The following is a 15,864-nucleotide window of genomic DNA, read 5'->3' on the forward strand; positions in this document are numbered from 1 at the left end:
AGATCTTGGTGCTGCAACGTGGAACGGGAGAGGTGGACGTCAGTGACGTCGATCACCCTTTCTCAAATTCCAGGGTTCAAGCTTCATCAAGCTCCAGACCTGGGCTTTCATCTCATCATCGTCCCCAAAATATCGGGACGTCCCTCTTCTCTATTGCGCATAGACCGCCATATATCACAAACCTCTGATTCCTCACGACGGTCCGTAATTGACGCCCTACCCTAATCGAAGCAGCAGGCCTGAGAGCCGGTTACCGACACGATGGCCGACCCATTGTCGTTCTACCTGGAAGACGACAAGACGCAGCCCGGAACTAGATCCAACTTCAAGTGAGATGTTCCACATGGTCTGTTTTGTTCTGAGATATTGTGTCGGTGACTAACATAAGCGCAGTGTTGACTACGTGATCCATTACAAGCTGCCCACTACCTCGGGTTTGTCCGCCCCCGGCATGACCTCCCTAGCAGCATCAGACGACACTAACATTCGCCCAGTAAAAGAGAAAGAGGAAGCTGAGGCTGCCTTCATCCAGCTTATCAACGCCCTCTCCGCCGTTGGATTTGCGACCGAAGTTCGACCGGGCGGAAAATCATCCCTGCTTGTCTTCACCAAGATCGCCTCCGAGAAGCTCCTTACTTCCCAGGTCTACCGGTACCGTATCCAGGACTGGCTTTTCGGCGTCCGCACCTCTGCTCCTAACCAGGATCTCTCCAAATACCTTGAGGAGGAGCCCGTGAGCGAGGCCGAACGCCTGCGACTGACCTATCTTCTCATCACCAAGTCGAAGAACGAGGGCGGTGCCGGTATCACCGCCAAGGTTGGCAAGTGGAAATATGTCGATTCCATCTTTCCCCTTCATGACCATGACTTTAACCGCCGATGGATCAAGGCATGGTCCAGCAAGTACTTTCTCGATGAGGAGGACTTGAACCGCATCCGGGACAAGTTTGGCGAGCGCGTCGCCTTCTACTTTGCCTTCCTCCAGTCATACTTTGCCTTTTTGCTGTTCCCGGCTGCCTTTGGCTTTGCCGCTTGGCTCATTCTCGGCAAGTTTTCGTGGTTCTATGCTGTGGTCAACGCCCTCTGGTCCGTGGTCTTCTTTGAGCACTGGAAAACCAAAGAAGTCGATCTTGCCGTCCGCTGGGGAGTTCGCGGTGTTTCGAGAATCCAGCATCCCAGGCCGCAGTTCCAGTTCGAAAGGGAAGCACAGGATCCGGTAACCGGTGAGATCGTTCGCGTGTACTCACCTTTCAAGCGTCTCGCTCGCCAGTTGCTCCAGATTCCATTCGCCCTGGCTTGTGTAGTCGTTCTTGGTGGCTTGATTGTGAGCTGCTTCTCGATTGAGGTCTTCATCACCGAGATCTACACCGGGCCTTTCAAGCAATACTTGACCTTCTTGCCTACGGTCCTTCTCACCATCTTCATGCCGACCTTCTCGGGACTGCTCACCCACCTCGCCGAGAAGCTTACCAAAGCAGAGAACTATGAGACACACGATGCCCACCAAGCTTCCTTCATTGAAAAGATCTTTGTGCTCAACTTCATTACTTCGTATCTTCCTATCTTCTTGACGGCCTTTGTCTACGTCCCGTTCGGCAAGCTTCTTGTCCCTTATTTGGATGTGTTCAAGGTCACGGCTCAAAGCTTCACGACCATGGAGAAGCCTGTCACCAAGAGCTGGGAGATCAACCCCGACAGGCTGACAACGCAAGTCATCTACTTCACTGTCACGGCACAGATTGTCAACTTCTTGACCGAAGTTATCGTGCCATATGCCAAGCGCAAGGTATTCAAGAAGGTTCAGGAGGTGCAGTCCGAGTTTACCGGCAACGGCCACGAGCTCCAGATCAAGGACCATCCCGACGAGGCAGACTTTCTCAAGCGTGTCAGAAACGAAGCTGAGCTCGACGCATACGATGTCACAGTTGACTACCGCGAAATGGTGGTTCAGTTTGGTTATCTGTCGCTCTTTTCCGTCATCTGGCCGCTTGCCGCTTGCTCCTTCCTCGTCAATAACTGGGTTGAGGCCCGTTCCGATGCCATGAAGATTGCCATCGGCAGCCAGCGGCCCGTCCCCTGGCGTGCCGACTCCATCGGACCCTGGCTCAACTCGCTCGGCTTCCTCTCGTGGCTCGGCAGCATCACCAGCGCCGCTCTGGTCTACCTGTTCAACAAGCATGACATCAACCCCGACGGCACCCCCTGGGACATTTCCGCCTGGGCGCTGCTCCTGTCCATCCTTTTCGCCGAGCACATCTATTTTGCCGTGCAGCTGGTCGTTCGCAGCCTAGTCCAGAAGCTGGACAATCCCGGTCTGCAGAAGGAGCGCGCCGAGCGGTACGCCCTGCGCAAGAAGTTGCTTGAGCAGACTTTTGGTTCTCACGGGTACGACGCCGATCTCACGGAAGAGGCCCGGGGTCCGGGATACGTGAGCAGTGGTGAAAGGATTACGAGGGAGGCGCTCGAGGAGGAAGCCAGAGTCAACGCTACCAAGACGCCGGAGCAGTTGTTCTGGCTGCGCCAAAGAGGCGCGGCGGAAACCATTGAGATCGGACGGGGTTTGATGGCCCAGGTTAGTTCAAGCCTGACCCTGACTTCCTAAGAAGTGCTAGAAGTCTTAGTTGAGCGCACACAAAAGTGAAACTTGGAGGCTGACATTGAAAGCAGGTCGCGGCGGCCAACCAGACCAAATCGTAAAAGGCCGACACGGCGACCATACAAAACACTGGCATGCATTGACTGTTTGCCAAGTTGATGGCTAGCGATGGGCCACCTAGACCGTTCCATGTCGGTATTGTGGGGGGAGGTCTTGGTATGCGGAGTGGTGGTGGAACCGGTTCCATTTCAACGTGGGCACATTTCATGATGGGAGAGGAAGCCTGGATGAATCGGGTGACGGCGATGGTAGGCAAGACTGTGATACGGGGTGCTGGACGCAGGTGCAGAAGAAGGTGGAACAATACATAATAACACTTCAATAATAAAAAGCATATTCACGTGAGCGCGTGTTGATGGCTTGTTCAAGTCCCGGTGTTTGCCTTGGCGCTTCATCATTACTGCAGGGATTTACTTTGTGTCATTGTTTGTGCTTCACTGAGGGGTGGGGGCAGCCTGCCAGATGTCTGGACGACTTCCCAGTGAGGTGAGTCTAGACGCCAAAGGTTTGAAGCAGTGCTCCAAGGGGGCAACTCCAACTAGCTTTTTATCGGACAGCGGATTGGATGAGAGGACCAGTGACGGTGGAGTAATGTTGATCCCGCGGTCCCACATCCCCCACTTAAAAGCTGTTGGAGGACGACCCCGCACCAGGCACCTCCACGTTTGAAGCCCCGCCGATGCCGAGCTTTTCCCCACACCCGACGACGGGAGTTTGGGGTCCTTGGGAATTGGGGGGGGTGGGCCGATTGGTAATCGGACGGGAGTCAGTTAACCGGGGAATCGCCAGTGCCTCCGAAACGGTGAACCGGAGTCAGTTAGCCGGGGCAGCGAATCAAATTGCCAGTGCCTCCGAAGTTCGCAGCCTTCTGTGTCCCGCTGGATCCCGCTGAAGTGTTGGCCCAAAGCGTCAAGTGCCGCTCTTTCGTGTATTTCCATTCCCGAAACACCTACTACATATCTAGCCGGCGTTGCCATTTTTATATCGTCTTCTTTCCCAGCCGCGTGTTTTCTCTGTCTTATTCTCATTATCACTGGTTGTCAATCTTTGGCTTCCTTCACTGCCAAGTTTCTCTCGTCTGACGTAGTTAGTTTGTGGCCGCCCCGGAAATCATTTAGCGGGAATAACAGCCACGCCATCACCCCATCTTCCTCTCTCCTCCGGTTTTTGCGCCGAAAACCGAACAATATATATACAGCAAACCCGGAACAACAGGACGAATTTAGTCGACAGAAATCACCATACAACACTAGCCAGAATGGCTCCCCAAACACCACTGACCGGCGTCGAGGTCGCCAAGCACAACACCAAGGATGACTGCTGGGTCATTGTCCACGGCAAGGCCTACGACATCACAGAGTTCCTCCCCGAGCACCCCGGTGGCATGAAGATCATCCTCAAGTATGCCGGCAAGGACGCTACCGAGGAGTTTGATCCCATCCATCCCCCAGACACCCTCGAGAAGTACCTGGCCAAGGACAAGCACCTGGGCCCCGTCGACATGTCCACCGTCGTGACTGAGAAGGCCGAGGTTGATCCTGAGGAGCAGGAGCGCTTGAAGCGCATTGAGGAGATGCCCTTGCTCGAGCAGTGCTACAACCTGCTTGACTTTGAGGCTGTGGCCAAGAGGGTTATGAAGAAGAATGCCTGGGCTTACTACTCTAGCGCGGCGGATGATGAAATCGTAAGGCTATCTTTTGTTTCCAGCCCCTTCCTTGGATCATCCGTGTATTTGCTAACCTCATGTGCCCCAGACTCTTCGCGAAAACCACGCCGCCTTCCACCGTATCTGGTTCCGCCCCAAGGTTCTGGTTGATGTCGAAAAGGTCGACTTTAGCACCACGATGCTCGGAACCAAGGTTGATATTCCCTTCTACGTCACCGCCACTGCCCTTGGCAAGCTCGGCCACGTTGAGGGTGAGGTTCTGCTCACTCGCGGCGCCAAGAAGCACAACGTTGTCCAGATGATCCCCACTCTCGCCTCCTGCGCCTTTGACGAGATCATGGACGCCGCCGAGGGCGACCAGGTCCAGTGGCTGCAGCTCTACGTCAACAAGGACCGCGCCATCACCGAACGCATCGTCAAGCACGCCGAAAAGCGCGGCTGCAAGGCCCTCTTCATCACCGTTGATGCGCCCCAGCTCGGTCGTCGTGAGAAGGACATGCGCGTCAAGTTCACCGACGACGGCAGTAACGTCCAGAAGGGCCATGAGACCAATCGCAACGAGGGTGCGGCCCGCGCCATCAGCAGCTTCATCGACCCCGCCCTCAGCTGGAAGGACATTCCCTGGTTCCAAAGCATCACCAAGATGCCCATCATCCTCAAGGGCGTCCAGCGCGTCGAGGACGTGATCAAGGCCGTTGAGGCGGGCGTGCAGGGTGTTGTTTTGTCCAACCACGGCGGCCGCCAGCTCGAGTTCGCCCGCTCGGGCATTGAGGTTCTTGCCGAGACCATGCCGGTGCTGCGCGAGCTCGGCCTGGAGGACAAGATCGAGATCTACATCGACGGCGGCATCCGTCGCGCCACCGACATTCTCAAGGCCCTCTGCCTGGGCGCCAAGGGTGTCGGTATCGGCCGCCCCTTCCTGTACGCCATGTCGGCGTACGGATTCGATGGTGTTGACCGCGCCATGCAGCTGCTCAAGGACGAGATGGAGATGAACATGCGCCTAATTGGCGCGACCAAGATCGAGGACCTCAACCCCGGCATGCTGGATCTCAGGAGTCTATACAACCACGGCGCACCGCCAACGGATACGCTGTCGAACATCTCGTATGACGCTCTGATTAGCCCGGCGCAGAGAGTCAAGTTTGCGGAAAAGTCCAAGATCTAGAAGGTGTTTATCTGTTTAATGATTTGTATTTGATGAAGAGATGGATATATCCTGGTTTTTTTTTTCTTTTTCTTTTTTTTTCTTCTTCTTCTTTTTTTTTCTTTTTATGGTTTTTCCCCCTTGGGGTAAAGGGGGTTTAACGGCGGTATATATCTGCTAGAATTTATTAAATATGGCATTTATGTCTACTCCTGATTCTCGTGCCAGCCCACGTATCCAATGTTCCTAAAGGGTTGAACTTTCCTCACGATATGTCCGAGCCGAGCCTGCCATACTACAATATCTCTTTTAGTGTGTGGTCGTGTGTGTGCATACATGAACGCCTCTTTTGTGCGTCGGACTGTCGGACAGCAACCCGATAGAATGGTACAATGAGGCAAAACCGGGAAAGTGATCGCCGCCATGATGGGTCATGATGTGCCCTGCATTTGGAAACTGGTTGTGCGGTTTGTACCATGGTACATACTGCTATCGCATTCTCAATGCCTGATAGGTAAAAGATGTCTTCAAGTTTTTGAGGCGATGAAGACGGCAAGGAGGGGCTTAGGAGGGGCAAACCATAACACTCCCGGATCTCGAGTGTGACTTGAATCTTGCATTGCAAGCGCGTGGTTTTCTCGCTGTGGCACCTGGGAATAAGAACATGTAAGTTGACACAGAACGAAGTCGGGAGCGTATGGTAGTTCCCTCGGAAGTTGAAGTCATTCATCCCATTCGTTTATTGTTATCTTTCTTTATTTCATGAGGGTAATGGAGGACCAATGGAAATTGGTTGGATTGTCTTCTCAGACATTGGGGTTGTCCATGAGAGGCAACCAACTTGGATACTTTCTGCTTTCGTTCTATCTATTCAAGTGGGGTGAGTATAAATCCGACATGATTAAAAATGGAAAGCAACAAACACCTTGACGATGCCCTGGTGTAAATCAGATCCTAGCGGGCAGGGCATGTCGCCAACGCCCTAGCGGCCAAGTTTCTTTCAAGCCTAGCACGCCTAGCACGCACTACCCGCTCGGTTATAGCCGCCAGCAACTGGGACTCGTCAACACTAGTCCGCCCGGTATACTATGTTAAGAGCTGCCATCCACATCCTTCCCGTCATGACGTAAAGCTGCTTTTTCGGTCTCAAAAAACATGACCATTTCCAGTCACCAGACAACCTTTTAAGCTCCAAAGAAGCAACAGAACATGCCAACCCGCCGCACTACATGCTATGTACACCTACATACTCAATAAGGTACCACAGTACATTGGGTGAGGCACAGTATAGGTAAATGTATGTCTGTAATATCCCGTTATTACATCCAGCAATGTGTCGTGTACAGGAACTGCAGGACGGGCTGCCTGCCACTGCGCCACTGTACCACGTACTGGACGAAGCGGGCATGTGCACCATGGCCCTCCGGCTGGGAGTCCTGCAGAGTCCCCTACTAGACGCAGCGGAACGGGTGACAGTTACATACATAGTACATGACATGATACTGGTACTGCTACTGGTACTGCTACTGGTACGGGTACCGATATCGTAAAGGCGTGATTGTCCCCCTTCAGCCAAACTGTCTTGACGATTGTGTCTTCCAGTATGTTGTTTTTCTGAATATATGTTGTTGTACTCTCGTTGTCGTGTTGCACGTGCCCTCTGAAACAGAAACCCACCGTATCGTTGAGAAACAATACCAAGGCTGGCGCAAGTTGGTCAAGTTAGGTGCGAGGACGTGTGTGAGGGATTTGGCCACCTATGGCTAGAAATAAAAGCGCAAGAGCAAAGAAGAGTAAGAAGAAGAAGCTGGCACTGGTGGAAGGTCGGACTGGACTCAACTCTGCCCAGTCTCATTATCTTCAAACAAGCAACACATCCACCCCGTACATTATCCAGGCTCTGAACATCTATCTACCTCTGGTCCATGTAACTTATGCGTAGGCCGAACGAATCGACTTCACAAACCTTACACTTACACTGACGGCTCCTTGCCCACCCTTGTCATTGCCTAGGTACCCTCTTTTCTTGGTCTCAAAAGACCATTCACTTCCCCCCACCTTCCCCGTCCGTCAACGAGACTCTCCAACGTTCCCCCAACTACCCATCACTACTCCGCGGCATCCAGAGGGGGAAAAGAAGGGGAGAAGAACGACATTTGACAGATAATAAGTCATCCGATATACCTAACATACAGAGGAGACGAGGACAAGCAAACAAAAACGACAAACACAAGACATTACCATACCCTTACCTTACCTACCTATTGCGAGAAACGACAGAAACAAGAAATAAAAACAACAACCCCACGAACGACGATATGTCGTCTTCTCTCGAGGCCAAAATAGTCGTTCTCGGCTCCCAGGGCGTCGGCAAAACATCCCTCGTGACGCGCTTCTGCAAGGGTGCCTTCAACCCGGCCCAAATCACCTCGACCGTTGGCGCCAGCATGATGACCAAGCGCGTTATCGACACCGATACCGATACCGTGGTGCGATTACAGATTTGGGATACTGGTATGTAGTGGTGGTGATTTACTTGTCGATATAAACTACATGCATATGTTCCATCACTGGCTCCGTCTACCCATGTCCTCCTCCCCCAGCTTGCCCCACCCATTTACTATATATATATATATATATATATATATATATGTAGTATCCATCCCCATCACCCCCCCACATAGGAAACAACATGAACAAGAGCAAGAGGCTGACTTATACCCAAAACATAAAACTATCAAAAAATACAGCTGGCCAAGAACGTTTCCGCTCCATCTCCCGTCTCTACTACCGCGGCGCCAATGCTTGCATCCTTTGCTACTCCATCACCGACGCCGCCTCCTTCGCCGAGATGGGCATGTGGCTAACCGAACTACGGCGCAACCTGCCTCAGGACATAGTCCTACACGTCGTCGGCACCAAGGCTGACATGGTCGCCCGCGACCCTTCCAAGCGAGAAGTGCCCTTTGAGCGCTGCATCGCCTACGTAGCCGAAAACCTGAACCCGGGCGTGGGATCAACGCCGCCGCCTACGGCCACGCCGTTAGGGATGCCGGGAGTAGGGGGCTCTTTAAATTCAAATAGCGGTGGTGGTTTAGGAGGGTGGGCAGGTACAGGAACAGGAACAGGAACAGGGGCGACGACGACGACGACGACGACAGGCACTGGTACTACACCAGCAACAACAACAACAACCACAGAAAGACCAGAACGATCAGGTCTAGGAGGACTAGGAGGGTTAGGGGGAATCAGACTGCGAGGAGCCGAAGCCTCCCAACAACAACAAAGAGAAACCCAAAATGCCGAAGGAAGCAACACCACAACAACCGGCGGCGGCGGACCAAGACCACGTCTACGCAACCACCATCACCCCCACCCCCATGGCTTCCAAAGCACCGAACCCCGCTCCCCCAGCTCCAAACGTAGCTCTGGCTTTTGGGGCCAAGAAGTCGGCTGGGATGCCTGCCACGAGATCTCTGCCGAATCAGGCGAAGGCGTGGAGGAGGTCTTTCGCGTGGTTACTCGCAAACTGGTGGAACAGAATCGCAGGATGCAGCAGGCTTTGTTGGCTGCTGCTGCTACTCCTGGTGTCTTCACTCCCGGAGTATTTGGGCCTGGGACTGGTGGGTTTTATCCTGATGGTATGACGGGAGGACTAGGTGGCGGCGGCGGTGGTGCCAGTGGTACTGGTGCTGGTGGTTATGGAGCTGGTGTTGGTGGTGTTGGGTATGGTGTTGGAGGGGGAGGTGGTGGTGGTGCGGGGGGGAACGGACTGCCGGGGTACTTCGATCTGAATCCTAGTGCGACAATTAGGGTGGGGAGGGACAGGAGGAGTTGGTTGTTTAGTCCGGGGATCTTGTCGACGCCGGGGATATTGCTGCCTGGGGGAGGAGGGGATGGTGGAGGGGTAAATGTGGGAGGGGAGCAGCAGATGGGTGATGATGGTAGGAGAGGTGGGAAGGGAAAGTGCTGTTGATGCCTTTGATCATCCGTCCGAGGTCAAGATTCTGGTACTTGACGTCTCTGCTCTGTCTTGAAGGAAAGAAACAGGGGTAAAAGCGGGGAGAAGTAGATGGATGGATGGACGCATGCATTATCATGATGATACCCATGATTTTACGAAAACGGAACCGTTGTTTTTCTTTGCGTTATGCTTAGCCTTGTTTCACTTGCATTGTTTTCTATGGTCGGTCGGCAGGTACCTGGTCCATTCTGGCTTGGGTTCGGTTTGGTTTGGCCTGGGAGAGAGAGCATTGCAACAACGGAAGGGAAGGGAAGGGAAAGGCAAGGGTCAATTTCAACCGGGTCTTGTCTGTTTGAACTTCATGCTTGCTGATCGGGTTTGGACCATGGTTTGGTTTTATGTCTAGTATGCTTTTATGTTTTGTTTGTCCTGCCTTGTGTTTGTTTTCCTCTGTCCTGCATTGTTTTTCGTTTTCCTCATATCCTCTACTCAAGGTTACTTACTATGTGTGCTTACTTTGCCTCTTAACTTGTCTTCTCATTGATCCTCCTGCTGGACCAGGAATAACGCTTCATGGACGTTTCCTACCTTACAATTTATTTCTTTACCTTTTTGCTCATTTTCTTCTTTTTTTCTGTTACTAGTGGCATTGGTGGCATCACATTCGATAACGGCATGGACACACGCATGGATACAGTTTTAGGCATGTGTTCGGTGAAAAGGAGGTTAGCAGTCAGTTAAAGCACATCATTCATGGACCGAGAATGGAGCCTCTGCTCGAAGGAACCATAGCATTACTATTTTGTTGGTGATGAACGTAAAGCTCTTGCATGGTCACATTTATGCATGTTTTGAAGTGAAGTGATATCGTTGGAATTCATGAGGCTTACAGGATTTCCATACCCTTCCTAAATCGGTCAAGTATTCGTAAGCCAAGCCTTAGAACATTAAAGACAATCTAGTCATCCAGCCAAGTTTTGATTTGTCTATCTCTATCCTCTATCGACCTTGACGACCTTTGATACTCCTTTCATGAATCTGGGTATTCGTAAACGAAATGCCATGGATATCTAGAGGAGCCCATAGATGCAAGGCCAAGCACCTCACCAAAATACCCATCAACCAACTTCCTATTAATGTCCGCTGTGTTCAGCACACCCATAAGAGCATGTGTCATCGCTGAGAAACTTTCCGTGCCGAGTTAACTAACCATTCCAATGTCCCCTACGCGAACAGCTCAAAGCCATCAATCGTAAAAACTAAACCGCTGTCCCATGTACCTCCCCATCCACATCCGTTTCTGGCACTCCTCCATCAACCTCCATTGGCACCCCCTTACAATTACACCCCAACCTCTCCCTGAACTCCTCCACGCTCATGCCCTCCAAGAGCTTGATAGCCTTCTTCGCCATAGCCGACTTCGCATACCGTCCACTGGCCGCCACCGCATGCACCACCGTCTTGCCATGTACCAGTAGCGCTGAGACCACCTTGGGCGGGTTGATCTCACTAATCTCACCAGCCACTGCACCATTACCCCTTCTTCCACCTCTTCCTTCCGTAACATCTGTGTCCAGCTCCTTGGCAAAGCTTCTCCACTCGTTGCAGCGGAACTTGTGCGCCATCATGTTCGCCACAAAGGTGACAGGATGTTTGTTGGCGAAGGTATCGTAAAGATGCATATCCTCGAAGAAAGGCAGAACGTGCGTATTGAAGAAGTTTTGGACTACGGAGTAATCGTACTCGCTGTCGACGAAGATGGCGCCGATGTATGCCTCCACCACGTCCGACAGACACTTGGGCAAGCGAGAAGCGTGTGTGATGTGCACCCAGTAATCCCTGCTATACTCGTCTGCGGGTTTTCCTGCCTTGATAGCCTCCTGCTTGGCCGCCTCGAGTGCTTCTTCTATCTCGGTCACATACTCGGCAATGTCCTTGAGGATGGAGGGCGACATGGTGGCGATGCACTTGTTGAATCCCAAGTGGAAGGAGAGGCAGCACAGGAACTGGTTGGACACCATGGCCATTTTGTGCTCCGTCAGCCATTGCGGGTCGGTGGCGGGGAACTTGCGGAAGAGGTAATCGACGGCGACCATGTCGAAGAGCGCGTCACCGAGGAATTCGAGGCGCTGGTACGAAGGGAGACGTTCGTAGAGGGACGGGTACGTCGGGTGCTGGAAGGCTGCGCGCAAGAGACGCGGGTGCTTGAAACTGTAGCCCAAGCGCTCGGAAAACTTTTTGGCCATGTCGCGCTGGGCACTGTTGGCTGGATCCGTCTGCCAGTTTGGCTTTTGATATACGGCGTAGTAGTCGCCGTAGCTGATCATGCGGTGCTTCTTGTCTTTGACCATGGCGGTTACGGCCTTGATCGCCAGGTCGAAGCTGCCCTTCTCTTGGCCAGTAAGATAAGCGGCGCCGATGAGGGCCTCGCAAACGTCAGCAATGGACTTGTCGGCCAGGACATGCCGCTGACGCGCATCCTTACTCTTGCCCTTTTTCAAAATTAGGCCCTCCGGATACCATTGTCTGCGGTTAAATGACATGGACCGGATGTATTCTTCGAGCCCTATCTCTAGGGCATTGTTGAATAGGTTCTTGTTGCAGATAAGGAGCATACGCTCGACGTGATACTCGAATTCGCCCTTGTCAGGGATCAAGGTATATATGGCAATGGTTGTTGCCATTTTCAAGAAGGAGTCACCAAGAAACTCGAGTCTCTCGTAGTTGTCACCCATTCCAGTTTGATAGTTTTCCTTCTCGGCATCATGTTCATCCGAGTTATCGCTGTCCTTGGTGAAGGCTTCAAGGGCGAGGTCTGGGCGCAAGTCTAGACCCAGAAGCTTGCATGCGTCCAACGCAACTAGATTCGATTCTACCCGGTGTATGATTGACGGGAAACAGAGAAGCATTGCTACCACATCTGCTGGTATCTGTATATGACATGTTAGAATCATTTTCTTGATATAAGGTGCACACACTTACAGGTGAGATCCTCATGGGTTCAAGAATTAGGAAACACTGTTGTGGTTCCGCGTCCTCATCCCTCAGAGTATCGTCGAGAAAGTCTCGACGGGTGGAAATAAGCGCAGCCTCCACGACAGGCTGATCCGCCTGGAATATCATAAAGCCACGCGACTTTGACCACAAGCTGTTGCTGTAGTTCAGAATGTCATGTGTGGTGCCTAAGCCTCTCCAAGCCCTGTGATTCGGTGCAACAATACCATCTGGCACGGAATCCGTGGGTTTCATGTCATGGCGACGGTGATGAGTAAAGAACTTCCGTGCTCCGTCGTATGGGTCAACTACAAACTTGTCTTGGAAAAAATCATCTGGCTCAAGAAACGTGTATGGCACCTTCTCGTTCTCACTGACGTATGCTAGCGTCTTTCGGTCAATGAGGTGGGCTGGGCTCTTGGCCAAGCGGAAGTCAAACCCGTGACCACCGTCCATCGGAGAGAGAAAGTACGGAAGGTTGACTGCTGTCGCCTCGTATTCCTTGCTGAAAACATCCATAAAAGCTTTCAGGGTGAAACAAGTAAGTTGCTCCACCAACGTTTCGTCAGCCTGGACAGAACCTGGGATCGGCACGCAGCGGACTCTGGAAAAGCGCTTGGTGCCAAAAAAGAGCGGAAAGGACGCCACTTCTGGGAGAGCGCTTCTACTAAGCAGGAGAAGAGGACGAGAGCTACGCCCAAGGGTGTCCGGGTTCTCCAGAACAAACGCAGTAGCAAAAAGCTGCGTGACCACGCCTCGAACCGACCATAATTCGGGCTTCAGACGCATGGCGTACTCCGTCTTCTTCTTTGAGCTGACAGCAAGGCGAGCATTTCGCATTTCCGGTAGCTGCTTGGTGAACACAGACTGGAGGTGGTTGTCCAAGTGGCCAGCCTTGAGTAAAGCAAGGCAAAGCTCGAATGCAGCTGCACATTTGGCCACCCCCTTACTTAAATGTACTTTGCCAACCGCGCTCTTGATAGGTGATGCATCAGGCATGACAACCTCGCACTGAAAGCCACCGGGAACAGTGGTGATGTAGTATTCCGGACTCAAACTCGTCTCCGGTGGGTGTGGTAGGGTGGCGGTGAAATTGGCGAGACAGACAAGGCTTTGCATATAACTGAGTTTCGCACCAGTGTCTGGGACAGTGTACTGCCTCTTGCCCTTTTCCTTCCGAAGCAGATAGTCCAAGTTCATATGGTTGCCAGTCAGCTTCCTGTCTTCGGGTAGAGCCTCGCAGAACTTGCGCAGGACATCTTCAGCCCCTTTAGCTCGCAATATCCTGGAGTGGTGCTCGTAATTCCCTTTTTCGATCATCTGGATGTAGCGGGAATCTGGACGACGAGCCCGACCACGCGACTGGATACACTGAATCAGAGTATCATAGAGATCGAATCTGATAACGATATTGCAATCTGGAATATCGAGACCTTCCTCAGCAACAGAAGTAGCAAATAGGCAGTTTATCTCGCCAAGCTTGAACTTTCGAATTATTCTGTTTTGTTGCTGGAAGTTGATCTTGGCGTTGACATAGCTTGAGCCAGTTGTCCCACCTCCAACCAAGACTTCTGCTGCAATGCTGGGTATGTGAGACCTTATCTCGGGCTGCTGAAGCAAATCCGCCAACAGCATGGCCGTGTTCCGCTGTCGGACAAAAATAATGCATCTTTGCGCACCCACGCCCCTCTCGAACTGATCACGCAAGATTCTAACAAGCATGATGACCTTGGACGACAACATCGTCGGATCGAGAGCAGCGGGTGAAAATGTATGCGCGTTAACCAACTCATGAGCTTCACGGACTTGCTTGACGTGCTTTTCGGTAATTTCATCAAGGGCTGCGACTTTCATGTGATCTCTCTCAGTGCGTGATTCCAGTTTGACTATATCCTCTTGTTTGAAGAAAAGTTGCCAATACCGGTCGGCACACCATGTTCCCAATTTAGATGCAGCCGAGGTAGTAAAGTTGAGCGGCTTCTTAAACAGCTCTTGTCCTCCAACAAGTTTGCGTAACTGCTTGTTGAGGACTGTCTCCGAGTCTGGTCGACCACGAACGTATTCAACGATCAACTCGGTCTTGGGTTTGCAAATCGTATGCTGAAGGGCGGCCGGGTCGGCGGCCGTGGCTATTTGGCTGTGAAGTAATGCCTCCAGTTCTGCCGCAGCCCGCCTCGGGTCAACCTTGGCATCAACCGGGGAGGCCGTCAAGCCAAGGATTCTGGGTCTTCTCTCTAGCTGCTCATCAATATAAAAGTTCTTGATGATGCGAGCATACGGATGATCTTTTTTCGTATGGTGGGCTTCATCGAAGATCAAGAGGTTGATCTGGTCCATTCTAATCCAGGAATGATGGAGCGCTGTGCTGAGGATTTCAGCTGTACAGACAACCACTTCGTTTTGCTCCAATGCTTCCTTCCAGAAAGCCTTTGATTCGACACCTTCCACCATCTCGCCGCATAATTTCTCCATTGGGAAATCGAGGTTCTTGGTGAGAAAGCTGTGTTGTTGGAACACCAAGGCCACCTTGTCGACCAGGAAGAAGGCAATCCGTCTGGGTAAACCCTTTTCTCGATCCTCCAATTCACCATTAATGACCCAGCGTAACAACATGGCGGCGATCAGAGTCTTTCCGGATCCTATCCAAGGTTTGAACAAGTCAGAAAGAGGGTCCCAGTCTGGCAGGGTATGAGGAACTTACCTGTATCCAGAACAGCAATCGTGTTTTGCTGTTTTGCACGTTCAAAAAGCTCAACCTGGTATTCTCGTGGTGAAGTGATGATTCTCTCGCTATCAAAGCCAATAGCGGGCAGCACGTCCACGCCGACCGACCTTGCCGCTTCTATTGCGGCCTTCCTTTGGTCTCTTGCCAGAGTTTCCTGGTGCTCCTCGATCCATGAGTTGAACGCAGCAGTATCGGCAAGCTTCTTGGCCGAAATCTTCTTGGGCTTGGGTTCCGGGTTCACTGTCCATCTTTTGACGCCGTCCTCGCTCTCGACATCAGAGGCGTTTCCTCTGTCGTCATTTTCGGAGGCCACATCTTCTTGGGAGAGATCTATCAAATCTTCGTCGCCGATTATCTGACTTGTCGCCTCCGGTGGGATAAAAGGTAGCCGAGTGGCCACGGCCATGGTGACGAGCTGTCGTTCTTTTCCTTCTTGTTGCGTGATGGGAGTTCGGTGATAATTTTGCAAAAGAGCGCATGGACCGAGCCGAAAGTGACAGACTGCTGTCGGGAATGAGGGTCGATAGTTATTGACGGACAACGAAGAACAAATAACTAGACCAGGTCCAAGACGTTCGGGGATGCAGCAAGGACTGGAATCAGGGACTGCCACCGGACCCTCTCAACTTGGGTTCGTCAAGTATCGACCGAAGCGAGCTATCGCATGGTTGATTGAGTGGGAGAGCAAATATAAAATTGAAAGCAGTCGCCG

At 52.1% G+C, this 15,864-nt stretch overlaps 4 protein-coding genes across 4 annotated transcripts; 3 read left to right on the top strand and 1 right to left on the bottom strand.

Moving 5' to 3' along the window:
- The first annotated feature begins 24 nt into the window (after window positions 1–24).
- On the top strand, window positions 25–3,014 carry B0T23DRAFT_386676 (calcium-activated chloride channel-domain-containing protein). Its single transcript, XM_062837637.1, has 4 exons — window positions 25–329; window positions 394–434; window positions 495–2,572; window positions 2,668–3,014. Exons 1-4 carry the CDS (start codon window positions 262–264, stop codon window positions 2,695–2,697), a joined length of 2,217 nt encoding a protein of 738 aa, XP_062689925.1. The 5' UTR covers window positions 25–261; the 3' UTR covers window positions 2,698–3,014.
- An 812-nt stretch (window positions 3,015–3,826) lies between these two features.
- Window positions 3,827–5,627, top strand: B0T23DRAFT_214631 (cytochrome b2, mitochondrial precursor). Its single transcript, XM_062833620.1, has 2 exons — window positions 3,827–4,340; window positions 4,411–5,627. Exons 1-2 carry the CDS (start codon window positions 3,915–3,917, stop codon window positions 5,488–5,490), a joined length of 1,506 nt encoding a protein of 501 aa, XP_062689926.1. The 5' UTR covers window positions 3,827–3,914; the 3' UTR covers window positions 5,491–5,627.
- A 1,885-nt stretch (window positions 5,628–7,512) lies between these two features.
- On the top strand, window positions 7,513–9,638 carry B0T23DRAFT_214640 (P-loop containing nucleoside triphosphate hydrolase protein). Its single transcript, XM_062833621.1, has 2 exons — window positions 7,513–7,983; window positions 8,220–9,638. Exons 1-2 carry the CDS (start codon window positions 7,788–7,790, stop codon window positions 9,443–9,445), a joined length of 1,422 nt encoding a protein of 473 aa, XP_062689927.1. The 5' UTR covers window positions 7,513–7,787; the 3' UTR covers window positions 9,446–9,638.
- A 1,054-nt stretch (window positions 9,639–10,692) lies between these two features.
- Window positions 10,693–15,558, bottom strand: B0T23DRAFT_398479 (uncharacterized protein; the record flags this gene model as incomplete). The annotated part of the gene is made up of 3 exons (XM_062838364.1): window positions 10,693–12,363; window positions 12,416–15,066; window positions 15,129–15,558. 3 exons carry the CDS (start codon window positions 15,556–15,558, stop codon window positions 10,693–10,695), a joined length of 4,752 nt encoding a protein of 1,583 aa, XP_062689928.1.
- Window positions 15,559–15,864: the final 306 nt, after the last annotated feature.

The sequence above is a fragment of the Neurospora hispaniola genome, assembly GCF_033458365.1.
Source record: "Neurospora hispaniola strain FGSC 10403 chromosome Unknown B0T23scaffold_7, whole genome shotgun sequence".
Lineage (NCBI taxonomy): Eukaryota > Fungi > Ascomycota > Sordariomycetes > Sordariales > Sordariaceae > Neurospora > Neurospora hispaniola.

Excerpts from the sequence above, each read along its gene's own strand:
- B0T23DRAFT_214640 (XM_062833621.1), top strand. The coding sequence starts at position 7,788 with ATGTCGTCTTCTCTCGAGGCCAAAATAGTCGTTCTCGGCTCCCAGGGC. Across the intron at positions 7,984-8,219 it reads ATTACAGATTTGGGATACTG|CTGGCCAAGAACGTTTCCGC; the intron begins GTATGTAGTGGT and ends CAAAAAATACAG.
- B0T23DRAFT_386676 (XM_062837637.1), top strand. The coding sequence starts at position 262 with ATGGCCGACCCATTGTCGTTCTACCTGGAAGACGACAAGACGCAGCCC. Across the intron at positions 435-494 it reads CAAGCTGCCCACTACCTCGG|TAAAAGAGAAAGAGGAAGCT; the intron begins GTTTGTCCGCCC and ends ACATTCGCCCAG. Across the intron at positions 2,573-2,667 it reads GACGGGGTTTGATGGCCCAG|GTCGCGGCGGCCAACCAGAC; the intron begins GTTAGTTCAAGC and ends CATTGAAAGCAG.
- B0T23DRAFT_214631 (XM_062833620.1), top strand. The coding sequence starts at position 3,915 with ATGGCTCCCCAAACACCACTGACCGGCGTCGAGGTCGCCAAGCACAAC. Across the intron at positions 4,341-4,410 it reads GCGCGGCGGATGATGAAATC|ACTCTTCGCGAAAACCACGC; the intron begins GTAAGGCTATCT and ends CATGTGCCCCAG.